Here is a 13,699-nt window from a genome sequence, read left to right as displayed (position 1 = left end):
TACTGTAGTTGTCAAGGTGTTCTGCCAACAACTGTGGGTTAACTTACAAAAAATGAAAAACAAGGCAAGATTTAGCCTCAGCTCAAGCAATTTTTTAACAAGACGACATCACATAAAGGCTCATGGTGGAACATTTTGTACCGATGTGGCCATCAATAAAAAAGGATTTAGCACGTTTTAGAGTATTTTTCTTCTCTCTGGTTGAGTGACTGTGTTTCTCATTCGGTCCTGGACTGTAAAAGTTGTAAATCCACAGTAGGCTGAAGACAGGAGCCGGCGGCACAACAGGACATTCTATACTATATTACATAATACCCTCGGATTAAACCACACACACACACACACACACACACACACACACACACACACACACACACACACACACACACACACACACACACACAACGCAATGTGAACAGTAGAGAGAGGGGGAGAGAGAGAAATGCATACAGAAACATACACACACTTGTTTAATTATACTTGTGAGGACCTTCATTAACCACTGAATCCCTTAAAGCTAACCTTAAGCCTTTCAACTACAAGCCTATCAATCAATAAGTCAATTAATCAATCAATCAATCATTCAATCTTGCTAGCAAATGCAGCTCAAAGTGCTTCACAACACAGATAAAAAATGCAATGGAATAAAACAACTAGAAAAGAGAGATCATAAAAATAAGATTAGGATGGGAACATTCAAAATAGAAACATTCAAAATAAAAAGAAGAAAATAAACAATGTATATAAGCAAAGAGTAAAGGACAGCTAGGACCGCTAAGCTAAAGAGACATATTTTAAGTTTTAAGTTTTCCTGCCTAGCCTAAACCTAATCCTAAATCTAATCTTAACCCTTAACAAAAAGCCCAAACCCTAAACTAAACTTAACCTTTATCCTAACCTAACTCTAATCTTAAACCCTCATCCTCACCCCACACTACAGCAGAGGCTGTGGACAGACAGATGTCCCAGCTCACCTTGTGCAGCTCCAGCGGCGTCGGCGACAGAATCTCCTGCATCTCCTCTTTGATCCGGCGGGACTCCCACGTCCGCTCCGACACCCGCAGCGACGCCTTGGGCTTGGGCTCCTGGTGCAGCAGAGGGGACCGGGTCTCCTGGCGCAGGTGGGCCCCCGGGTGCATGTGGGCGTCCTGGTGCAGGTGGGCGTCCTCGAGCAGGTGGGCCTCGTGGTGCAGGTGGGCCTCCTGGTGCAGGTGGGCGTCTGGGTGGAATGGAAGAGTTTGGTTTCAAAATGAGATATGTGCGATAGTATTTCATTAAGCGGGCAGTAGAAAACACTGGCTGCATCTTCTGTAAAGTTTAGTTCCACAAAGTAAACTGGATGATTTAAGAAGGTTTCAGACTCCTCAGCATCACATCTTCCTGTTTCAGACATTTGACTTGAGGAGGGGCACCTGATGACATAATGGCATATTTTGTCAAAATGTAATAAAATGACACTCTAAAAGGGTTAAAATGTATTACTGTAAAAACTTGTAATGTAACAGAATGCCGGATGATGTAACATTTTCAGCCTGATATCGATTTTTTTTTCTGATAATATAATACATTATTTACACAGATTTACATTTATTAACAAGTTTACATTTTTAACTCATTTAGAGGGACAGTTTACATTTTGATCAATTATAACAATCAATCAATTATCAATTATAACATTACCTGGCAGTTACAGGGGTCAAGTAACCACCAGCCCTGGTTCTGTAAAATGCACCACTGAATTACCTTGGAGTAGTTGGGCCTCCTGATGGAGGTGGGCCTCCTCGTGCAGGTGGGCCCCCTGGTGGAGGTGGGTCCCCTGGTGGAGGAGGTTCCCCTGGTGCAGGAGAGAGTTCCTCCGTAGCGGGCTCATCCTGCCGTGACTCAGTATGGGCTCAACAGGAGGCTTGCTGACTCCGTCTACACCCAGACTGATGGCTGTACCTGTCATAATGGATGCCTGCACACACACACACACACACACACACACACACGCACACACATCTTTATCTCACCTCAATCTCTGGGTGATGTGAACATGCTGCTATAATTCACATCCTCCGACTTAAGCTAATGCTAACCATTGTAAATAGAGGATAGGTGTTACAACAATTCATGCTAATTCACCTGACCTTGACAGGTGATGATAATGCTAATGAGTTAGGGGTTAGTGTAAGTCAATGATTCAGCCAAAATGCTAATTTACTTGTTTCAACAAGTGATACCAACGCTAAAAAGCCAGTGTAAGTCAATTGTTGTGGTTAGCATACAAACGTACCTAGTTTGATGAGTAATGCTAATGCTAACGAGCCAGTATATGTCAGTGGTTGAGGTTAATGTGCTAATTTACTTGTTTCAATGAGTGATGCAAATGCAAACAGGTCATTGTAAGTCACATTGTAACATACTAATTGACCCTATTTGATGAGTGATGCTAATGCTAAGGATGCAGTGTAAGCCAATGGTGAATGCTAACAGGCTAACTGACCTCTATCTCTCTGAGTAGTTCTGATTGGCCACAGGTCTCCAGATCCTCGAGAGCCTGACACCAGAAACTGTCGTCTGGATCCAACAGAACGCCGTCTGGCTGCTGGTTACCAAACCTGGTACACAAATGAATGAAATGAAACAAACAAACCTGCATTGGAAACAACTGAAATGATCTCAACCCATTGGCAGTTTTAAATAACATTTTAAGCCTCAAAAGACAATAATATCACTTGTGAAGATGAACATTTTTTGCACTGTAGCTTTATGAAATAGCAGAGCTGCCTCTTGGCTGCTCCCAGCTGGGTGTGTTATCTAAACTATGTGTATTTTCTCTAAACCATGGGACTTTTTTGACACTAAAATAGTTATCTGACAAACTAAGAGACTTTGTAAAATAAACAGATTAGTAATGGTATTTGGGGTCTCTACAACAAGTCAGAAATGCCTGATTTATTTACATGCATTAGCAATGACATGGCATAATCAATAAGGAAGATGTGAAGCTAGTGCAGGATCAACACTGGACCAGACTATTAGTTTGTGATTAAATCCAACATGAGTAATCTTTTGACGCTGAACAGATGATTGCAGATGATTTTCTCTCACCGTCTCTCACTGTTTCATTCTCTCTTTCTCTCTCTCACCTCCTCCTCTCTTTCTCTCTCACCCTCCCAGTTCAGTATTATATAACTCCACTGAATGTTGCTATCCTCAAACGGCTTAACCTCTTGACTCATCACACACACACACACACACACGCACACGCACACACAAATACATAGCTGCTGTAGTTTGATGTGGCTCCACTAGTGTTGATCTATATTGATACATGGACTAGTAGCAGTGCTAGTACAGTAGGCTACATGTAATAAACTAGAAAATGTGCTCAGTAGGGCAAAGACCTCCACCATGTCTGACAACCACCTTTTGGTTATATGCCATGCCCAACACCATGCCCCCTTTTGGCCAATTGACATGAAAAGTTAATCAGTTCTTCCTTGGTCCATAACCAACCTTCATACCAAGTTTTGTGTAAATCCATGCGTAACAACAGCAACTATCTAATCAACCAACATCACACGTCAAAGAGCCATGCCGTTGCTCTGGGCAGCATATTTCATCATTGCGATGCATCGGACCGGCCGACTTTTTCCTCAAACAACTTAATAAGCCGACCATAAACATGTTTCCATCTCAGGAAAGTAGTTCCGTAGCACCGAAAATAGTCCCCGGCGTACTGAAGAATTTGTTACCATTTCAATTTGATTTGGTAATAACTACAATAGCCTGACTTTTCATGATAACAGTTAGCGATTTTTTAAATGTAAACTAAGTCTTTGTGAGCTGTATTTCAAGGTTTTTAGCTTACAATTGGAGCCAGTGACTTCCGGTTTGAAGGCTAAAAAGGGAGCGTGGGAAGTCAGAAAGTAACGGGAGTAGAGCAAACGCATTGTTGATTTTATTATTCTCATAGGATTTGTTGACGATAAGAAATGTATTTAAAACACCAGCCGTATCCTTTAAATTAGTATTGATTTAGCCAAATTTCCATATATATTTACCGATAATTAATATTTAAGTAGATCTATAACTGCAGGTTAAAGAGATGAAAGTATAATTTATGTGACTGCTCTATGTTGGGCTTTTCTTTGATCCCAAAGTTTTCAAGATGTGTCGTTTTAGGGGGCAGAGTGCATGGCAGCATTGTCAACAACTAAGAGTAAATGTTATGTTTTTTTTTTTATTATACTTTAAAATTAAAGTCACTTTATATGTAAAATGCCAAGTTCCTGGTAATCTGTTCTCTGGTAATCTGTTGTTCTACATATGTCCATATTGTGACATGACCTGAACCTACAACCATGCTTGGCTGGCAAAAACTACCATAAAACTTCAATTAAAAGCCGAGTCCCAATTAAACGCTGAGTCCCTTTTACTGGCTGGGTGTGGCTACACGTTTTGACAAATAAAGGCCGGTCTCAATTAGAAGCCGGTTGCCATTGATGCTGCGAAGCAGTTTTTTTTTTTACTTGCACTCAAACGTCAGTTACATTTGTTGATCGCCATGGAGGCACAGAGAAAAAAGTAGTCTACGACCTGAAATTCAAGCTGTCAGTTGTCAAATTTGCTGAACAAAACTGAGGAGAAGCAGCAGCAAGACATTTCTCCGTTAATCTTTTTTCGGCTTGTGAAACAATCAGAAAATAACGTTTTATTTCTCTGATTCACCGGCTTTCTCGCTACCACTACTCCCTCTCTTCATTCACTTTCTAGCTTGGTCGACCAGCGCTTCTCTCTCTCTCTCACTCTCTCACTCTCTCTCGGAGCGAGATCAAATGAGTGATTTGTAATTGATATTTTATTCAATAGCCTAATTTTTCATATAAGTAATATTCATACTGGTTTAAATAAACAATTCGATAGTATTTCCCATCTTTGCTGAGCAAGAAGTTTTGTGCGAAAGGAATTAAAGGCCTGTCCCATATAGATGCCTGTCCCAAATATAGGCCGGTTGAGTTCAGTGTTTGAAGCAAATAAAAGCCCGGGCTATTAATTGAAGTTTTACGGTATGTTTGGTTCTTCATGTAGCAAATGTGTTATTATTATTACCTTTATTATAACCTTTCAGCTATTGCAAAACCCACAGAGTATTTAAAATCTTGCAATTTTACGCCCAGTTGGTCTAGTTTGCATTAAGAGATTGTGGCAGGATTAGTGTTCTGACATGTTCAGGGCGGTGTCTGCCAAGCTGAAAGGCTCCAAGTACACACACACACACACACACACACACACACACACACACAAACACACACGCACGCACACACACACACACACACACACACACACAGATACTCCAGATACTCAGTCAGTCTCACCAACACAAATTTCCAGGGAATCAAATGCAACTTATTATTTTTACTTAACTTAACTGCTAAAATATTTGCAGGTAGAAAATAAACCATAGTTTGAAAATACATTGATAAACAAAGTGTATCATTAAGATTACTGCTGGCATCTAGTCTTCACTGGACTTTTTAGGCCTACACACCCTTGTTCTGTGCATGTCCAGCCAGGACAACATGTTCAGATTCTGCTTGTGCGATTACTGTAAGATTACCGTTCATATGTGGTAGTTGCTACGCAGAAATGTCCATCTGTCCATCTGCATTTGAGATGAACTGCTGCCACTAATTTTGTGCAGTGAAAAATGCTCTTCAGGCATAAACGCACAGAAGGCATCAGATGCACGCATATTCAAATTCACCAAATATTAACAATGACCCAGCAATGCACTAAAAGCTTGTTAAACGCCTAGATTTGTGTCTGCTTCAATTTTTGACTTGGAATTGTCCCATGGTGACCATAGATCTATTTTGAGGCAGAAATACTTACAAGATAATGTAACAACTTCAGTCTAAACTGATAATTTGGTTAGTAACATAGAATTGTCCAAATGTATGAACAAAACATGAACACTGTCTAGTCTAGTCTAGTCGGTCTATCACCTAGTCTCCAAACATTAGAAGCAGACTGGAATAGAAATATGATCTAGTAACATTACTCAAGAAATAGAAAATATGATCTAGTAAAGTTACCCATGGAATAGAAAATATGATCTGGTAACATTATCTGTGGCGGTGGTGAAATATAGATGCCAGTGCTGCTGACGTTTCAGATCTGCTGCTTGCCATGTCATCAAGCGTCTAATTCGCAGCATCAGATGACTTGTTTCAGTTCTTGTATCCAGTGTGTTTGAACCTTTAAGTCAGTGATTCTCAACCTTTTTCATATCAAGGACCCCTAATTTTGTTCACATTAGAGGCAAGGACCCCCATTTGATGAAATTTTGGCCCAAATCTGAGCATATTTTTATTGCTAGATATGATTTTGTCCAGAATTCCATGTCTGTATTGTAGGTATTGTAGGTAGAGAGATAACAGTGAAACTATGATCAAAACAGTCATCTACATAATTGTGTTAACCTCTTGTAAATGAAATAATGCTGAAGTTTAACAATTCATCAATTTGCTGGGGCCCCCCTGGAACCCCCTCAAGGAGCCCTGGTGGTCCCCGGACCCCATGTTGAGAACCACTGCTTTAAGTGAAAACGCAGCCAGTCCAGAGTCCAGTCCTCACCCTGGCGGTTTGTCCCAGTCGTCCTCGCTGAAGCCCCCGTCGCTGAAGGGGTAGTTCTTCCGGCGTCCAGGAGGGGGCGTGGTGCTGCGCTGCTGCTTGGCGCTGCGCCACTCGTGGGGGTGGAGGGCGATCCCCGCCGCCTGGTGGCTGTAGGTTCCTGCAGCAGGAGTGGGGGAAACTGCCTCAAGTGTTTATTTCAAAATGCGTTATAGGTGTATTCATTTTGGAAAAGAAATCCCGTGGTGCATCATTCAATGTTTGAGAGAGAGAATCTGATCTTTGAGTGATATTATTTTGGTCAATCAAGGGCTTAATATACGTACTATCAAAAAATTACAAGAATTTGCATGAATTATGTACCAGCTATCATTTTGTAAGAGTAGGTCCGTCTTTTTTTAAATGGTGGATATCTCATTTTAAGTCTTTGGTTGACAAAATACAGACTTGTACAGACTGGATCCTCTACATTTTAGAAGCGATGAACTTCAGGTAATTCTTTTCCTCTAAAATGTAGAAATGTACAAATTTACACCAAATGTACAGTGGATCTGTCTCAGTGGACTCAGCTGCAGAATAACTCAAAAGAAAAGTTTCTTTCTAAAATGACACAGCCACCATTTAAAAAAAAAATAATAACATATGTTCTTACAAAATGGAGAAAGTAAAAGTATTGTATGGGTTACTACTGAAGTTATGAATCATCTTGAGACCTTTCCTTACAACAATATTATGGTTTTGAGGATAGATTTATCAGTATTCTTGAAACACTGAGTGTTCAGGCAGCACTTCTAATTTTTCAAAATGTATATACAGTGTATTGAAGGCAGATTACTCCACATCTCCAAGGTAATGTCAAGAATTTGCATTGAAAATGAGTGAAACTATCTCACTCCCCTGGCAGATTTCTTCACGTGTTTTAAAAATAACATTAACAGCCCATGCTAAACCCGATGACTTGTTAATATGGATATGTTTTGCAGTGCACCTTGCATCGCACCTTTGACCGTCTGTGTGTGCTAATCCGAGGCTTACCCTGGCTGCCGTAGCCGGCGTCCAGCCCTGAGCCGTCCCATGACTCCATGGCCGAGTCGACGCTGGGGATGGTCGTGGAGTAAAGCTCCGACAGCTTATTGGTCTGCTGGCTGTCCGTCAAGTCGTCCTCTTCTGGGTCACTGAGGTCGTTCTCCGTTGTGTCCTCTGCATCCACCGTCTTCCTGTCCTCTGCATCTAGGAGAGAAAAGATTTCATGAAATGATCATCCGACAAGAGAAGCAATCTTGAGACAATAAGCCTGTTTTCGGACCAGGTTGTCCGGTTTGGGGCGTCCTGGTGGCTCAGTTGGCTAAGGTGCGTACCATGTAACTGCGACGTCCTGGATCTGAATCTGGCCTGCATGGGACCTTTGTCACAATTCATCCCCCTCTTTCTCACCCAATTTTTCCTGTCTCTCTGTCTTTTCAAATGTCTCATAAATGCAAAAGGTTGTCTTTTTTCAGGTACCACTCTTTTAGTGCGAGGCGTCTGGCTGCCATCTGGCCCGCTCCACTCTCATGACTCTTCTTTGTCGGTTATTTTCGACTCCCAGTACTGGAAGGAATACTGGATTCACCCAGAAACAGATGCAACTGAGGCTATTGAGAGAGTGCGAAACAATACTGCTATTGTGCCAACTGAAAACACAGTAGGTGATGTTTGCAGTTTCCAAGTGGTAGTTAAGCAGTAGTAGTCAGAACTGCCAAGTCCTGTCTTACTAGTTGGACTGATGTTAGTTAGCTGCGTCTATGGCAGAATCCAAATGTGCGTACTACAGACTTGCAGACTATGGTTTAACATAGTCTGATGTTATTCAGTGTGAATCTGCAAGAGAGCTGCAAGACTGCGTAAAAGGTGCTAATGGGACGAGCCTATATATCATCTGATGTCTTCTATCATCATATCTGTAGTGCAATGAACCGTGGGAAACCTCACTAGAAAAGTCTGCAGGGTAGCGGGTTTCCTTAAAATAAAATCGGTTGCACAAAACACCCTTAAGTTTTCTCCTTAAGGTTTCCTTAAAATGTTCACTTAAGTATTTAAGGTTTTCTCCTTATCTTGGTCTTATACTTAAGGAGTCCCTTAAAGTTAGTTAAACCGTTGCACAAAAGACCTTAGCAACCAAAGTAAGGAAAAAAACTTAAGGTACCTCTGACTCTATCTTAACCGCAACATGGCCGAGTTTATGGAGATAAATGAAGAAGTTGTCGTATTTTTTTAGACCTCTTGGATGGACCTCTTCACCAGACTTCTTGAATTAATTTTCGTTGCAATTTCCTCCTACATTCGTTGTTTTCTGTTTGATGTTATTTGCGGATGAAATCTACTTTTAAGTTTGTGCTTTCTTTTATTGTATTCCTCCAGAAGTATAATCTTTTCCTCCTCCTTCCATCCAATTTGGTGTTCTTGTCTTCTTTTCTTCTGCCATTTTTTTTACTATCTATAGGCCAACTTTGTGAGGCGATAACAGGTATCACAAGCGCAAGGGCAAGCAAACAAACAGTCTCCATGGAAACTGTAGAATTTTACTGCTGTAAAATCTCTTTCAATGCAGTAAATGCCTTAACGTTTTTCCTTAACTAAGGAAAAACCTTTTAAGGGATTCTGTGCAACACCCTTAAGTAAGTCCCTCAGCTAAGGAGAAATTAAGCCTTAAGTGTCATACTTAAGGAGAAAACTTAAGGTGTTTTGTGCAACCGGCCCCTGGACTTCACGGGAATGCACTACAAAATCTGTAAGTCCGCAAGTCCAGACTTTTGGGTTCAACACTAGCCTCAGTTGCCTAGCTCTCGATACATATTAGTAGCTAAAGAAACTGTTTTCCATGATTCACAAGAGTGCCTGTACTGCATAACCGTGTTAGTTTATGGCTTTTGTAAGGGCAAATGTTTATTTGACAGCCAAATTCTCCAGTGGACCTCCATGATGGTGCCAGACGTTGTTGCTAGGAGATTCGTGACGCAAATGTGAAGCCTCTGTAAACAGTTTTCATACTTACTGTCTAACTGTTTCTTTATCTTGAGGGTGACCGTCTCTCCAGCCATCTGCAGCAGGTGGATGGCTTCACTCAGCGGCTTGCCTTTAAGACTGACGCTGTTGATAGCCAGGATACGATCCCCAACATGAATAGCCCCTGTCCTGGACACACATGAAAACACACACACATACACACACACGCATAGGTAAGAAGACACACACAAAGTTAATGACGTGCCCTTAATGATGTGCTAAGACAAGGAATACTAAGCTAGATCAACAGTAAGGTTTAATGACCATATGATTATGAACGTTTATGATGTTTTACATTGTTTTTTACATTGTGTGCCACCGGTATGAAATCTGCTGGATCGCTTTACGGCACAAAACAGGAAGAGGTTCTGTTCTGCCAGAGCAAACGGAGCTAAAGCTGAAAGAGTTTCTGGCAGCAGATGGTGGAAGGAGGGAAAGGAAGATGGAGGAATCACTTCCATCATGTTGATCCTCTTCAGTGGGGGGGAGGCAGGAAGCAACGGGGCTGATGGGAAATGTAATCGTAATGTGGAGAAACTCTAGAACTAACAATACTACTGGAGTGAGATAGAGGCGACCAATCAAATCCACCAGGGTCTCATTTATTTTTCGTTAATTATACCAAGATATCACAATTAATGTGACAATGGTATATTGATGTTTAAATATGCTACACTTTTAATTCTGCTTTTATGTCACCATTTTATTCCCGTTTTTAAGTCTGTTTAGGATCTTTGCTTACTCCTTTTTTTTTGCCTCTTTTATGTTGCTTTTATTCCGTTTTTGCCTATTATCGATGCATCTTATTGTTGTTATTTTACTTTTTCTCTTTTAGTAGTTATTGTCTTTGGACTTTCTCTCACACTTTGTAGCTGTGTTTCGAAAAGTGCTATAGATATATTGTAATACTGTGTGTGTACAACTGAATAATACTGTGTTTATACAGGTAAATGCCCGCTCTCCTTTATCCTCTCTTATTGTTTCTACCTGGCAGCGGGCGCGGCTGCTGTCCCGGCTCCTGGCCGTTGTCCCATCTCTCCACAGCATCATGTTTCTCTCTGTCATCTGTTCTTACCTCACTGTTACTGTCCATTTTACTGCTTTGTCCCATCTCAGCCGTCCCAGTCAGGGACCCTCTTTGGCTCGGCCCATCTAAGGTTTCTCCCATTTTTTTCCTAATAAGGTTTTCTTTTTGAGTTTTTCCTCGTATGCGCTGTGGGTCTGAGGTCGGTGCCAGGTAGGTTCGGCTATGTAGGTCAGGTAGACTTCACATGCCTCTCCAACACACCATGCTGTGTCTTGTGTTTTCTTTTGCTCCCTTGTGTTTTATTTTGTTGCATACTGTATTATAATTTTGTTCTGTGATCTTAATAAAACAAAAAAAACCTCTCTGATCCTACAAATGTTACTTATTCCTGTTGAAGGCTGAGCTGTTGAAGACTGTGATATACGTACAGTCAGTTTGGCCACTTTTGACAAAATGCACTTATTGTAACTCGCTTTGGACAAAAGCATCTGCTGACTGACATAATGTAATGTAATGCAGTTCTGTAATGTAGTGACTTCTTTTAAATCACTTTTTCAAACCCATTTTTATAGACTTGCTGTTATGTGATCTGTCATCTTTTTATCTTCTTTTTATTGTCTCTTTATCAGCTTTTTATCATCTTTTTATCGTCTTTCTATTGTCTTTTTACGTCTTTTATCTTTTATCTTAACTCTATCTTAATTTTATCTGACTTTTATTCTATTATTTTATTTTATTTTTGGTTTTCATCCTATGATTATACCACTATTTACTTGAATGTTTGCTCTTTTCCACCTCTGTCCTCCTATGAATTTAATCCCTGTTTACTATTGTTTTATTGCCTTTTAAATTCATGATTTGAGTATTCTGCTTTTATTTTGTCTGTCAAAGCACTTTGTAAACTCTATTTTTAAAGGTGCTATATAAATAAAGTTATTATTATTATTATAATTATTATTAGATCTAGGTAGTTTTATTCTTTGAGACATGCTGTGACAAACGACTATAAATGAACTTGACTTGACTTGATCTCAACTTTATTACATTTAATTCAGTATTATTTTAAAAACAGGGGGAGCCTTCATACTGTAGCTCTGATTCCCTCAGTGTGTTAAGACTCAGCAGTGTTGACTTGACCTTTACCTTCAGGACAAGGTGACTCACTGTATTTTATCTCAATACCACTGGCTTCTGTATAAAACCTGCTGTAAAATGTACGCAACGGCCCTTTATCACATGCCCTACTTTGTTAGAAATGTCAAGTTATCTTGTAATCTTATCTGGCACACACACACACACACACACACACACTCATATGCTGTGTTCTCTCTCACACACACACACACACACACTAGTACAAATGCGTATGCATGATGTAAAAAGAGATAAAATATGTGAAACAAGAGAAAATCATGCTAGCACAAGAACATCATATGGTGTGTGTCTATAGGTTGGTGTGTGTGTGTGTGTGTGTGTGTGTGTGTTTGTGTATAATATGTGAGTGCATGTGTGCTTATGAGAGCTCCAGGTTTTCTGTATCTTTCTGTTTTGCTTTTAAACTCGTCAGGTTAAAAAAGGTTAACCAGTAAACACCAATAAAACAAAACTAGGTCGGTGCAAGCCTTTTCCCCTCAGCTACACACATGATGTAATGATGTTTTTGTTCTTAATATCACCTGTATTCCTGTATTCCTGTCAAGCTGAGTCAAATTATTTATGTAGAGCAGTGGAGCGCTTTTAGCAAACAGATGAAAACGGGAAATAGGACAATTACATCACAAACGCCAAGAAATAGGGTCAGAGCTTGTGTGTGTGTGTGTGTGTGTGTGTGTGTGTGTGTGTATGGGAGTGTAGGGCAACACCAGGGCGTTCAGCAGCAGAGCTCACTGTGCCGCTGACTGCTGTCGCCTCCCTGAGTTTGTTTTAGTGATTTAGTGTAATAACAGGTGAGCCAGTCATATGGAGTATTGGGCATTGAAAAAAAAAAAGACAGTTTCCGATAGCCAGCATTCTTTCCAAAATATGCAGATTAGATGCAAATCACGCTCTTCCGCCCCCTCCACTGAAAAACTTGACGTAAAAACTAAAGAAATGTGCGTCTGATTATCTTTATATTGAAAATGAATCGAAAATGCATTCATAAAATTCATTGTCACATTTGCCTTATGTTTGGGAAAAGGTGCAGATGCTGCTTCATAAGAACATTAATGTTTTGAGTCTCATGGGTTATTTGGTCGGACAGTGGAGGAATTATATATTGTGTATTGATGTAAAGTGAAAAATATTAGAATAAATCTAAGGATTCTCTGTTCTACCCTCTTTAGGGTGAGCAATTTAATCAAATCAGTTTAGAAATCTCTCAAGCCGCTGGTTATTCTGGCAGTGAGCCGCTCTTTGTTCTAAATCCATCAGTCACATTCTCAGCTGCTGTCAGACTCGACCCCGAGAACCAATAAGGTTAAAGGTCACAGCCCCGGACAGCCAATAGGGGGAGGGGTCACGACCTTTACTGCCAAAGGAGATAACTGTGGCTGTGGCCGGAATGGATCACTATTCCCTCATTTGTATTTCCCTATATAGTGCTGCTCTATTAGTGCACTAATTAGCGGTAAATCACACATGATTAATGAGTGAATTCGGACACTTAATTCATCATCATTCATCATCAACCTGCGTCTGCGTTCACCAGTCGCATAAACAAATGTTTCAGCTAACATCTGACAAGTTACCAATATTCCTTCAAAGCCAACCATATATGTGTCACTAGCTGACATTAAACAGAAAAAAATATTCACCGACGTTCCCATCTAGGTGTTTTCCGACCTTATGTCGGTGAATAAATATTCTCTGCATCGGAGTTGTGTGCTGCTTCTTTTTTCTGTTTATTTTCACACAGCAGCACTTCACCAATCCAGGTGTGCGGTTTCCTTCACGTTTTGGATTCTCACTAGCTGACATTAACAAAAAACACCTTACAATAAGCTCTGTACCGTATAACCTGCAGCT

At 40.4% G+C, this 13,699-nt stretch overlaps 1 protein-coding gene across 1 annotated transcript in view; it reads right to left on the bottom strand.

The window, feature by feature from the left end:
* Window positions 1–974: 974 nt before the first annotated feature.
* The window catches only part of LOC139663080 (glutamate receptor-interacting protein 2-like), a gene marked incomplete at its 3' end in the record, with an annotated part of 37,088 nt that continues 24,363 nt past the window's right edge, over window positions 975–13,699 (bottom strand). Inside the window, exons 10-15 of the mRNA XM_071541614.1 lie at window positions 9,656–9,795; window positions 7,657–7,851; window positions 6,625–6,781; window positions 2,486–2,600; window positions 1,760–1,957; window positions 975–1,199 (exon numbers count right to left, since the gene is read on the bottom strand). Coding sequence (XP_071397715.1) covers window positions 975–1,199; window positions 1,760–1,957; window positions 2,486–2,600; window positions 6,625–6,781; window positions 7,657–7,851; window positions 9,656–9,795 — 1,030 coding nt within the window. The remainder of the gene's footprint in view (window positions 1,200–1,759; window positions 1,958–2,485; window positions 2,601–6,624; window positions 6,782–7,656; window positions 7,852–9,655; window positions 9,796–13,699) is intronic.

Source organism: Centroberyx affinis, unplaced genomic scaffold, assembly GCF_046629955.1.
Source record: "Centroberyx affinis isolate AG114_WGS23_722 - 3 ecotype Tasmania unplaced genomic scaffold, CSIRO-AGI_Caff_v1 ptg003912l_1, whole genome shotgun sequence".
In the NCBI taxonomy this organism is placed as follows: Eukaryota; Metazoa; Chordata; class Actinopteri; order Beryciformes; family Berycidae; genus Centroberyx; species Centroberyx affinis.
Note: the sequence above shows the minus strand (reverse complement) of the source record. Positions and strands in the feature narration are given on the sequence as shown.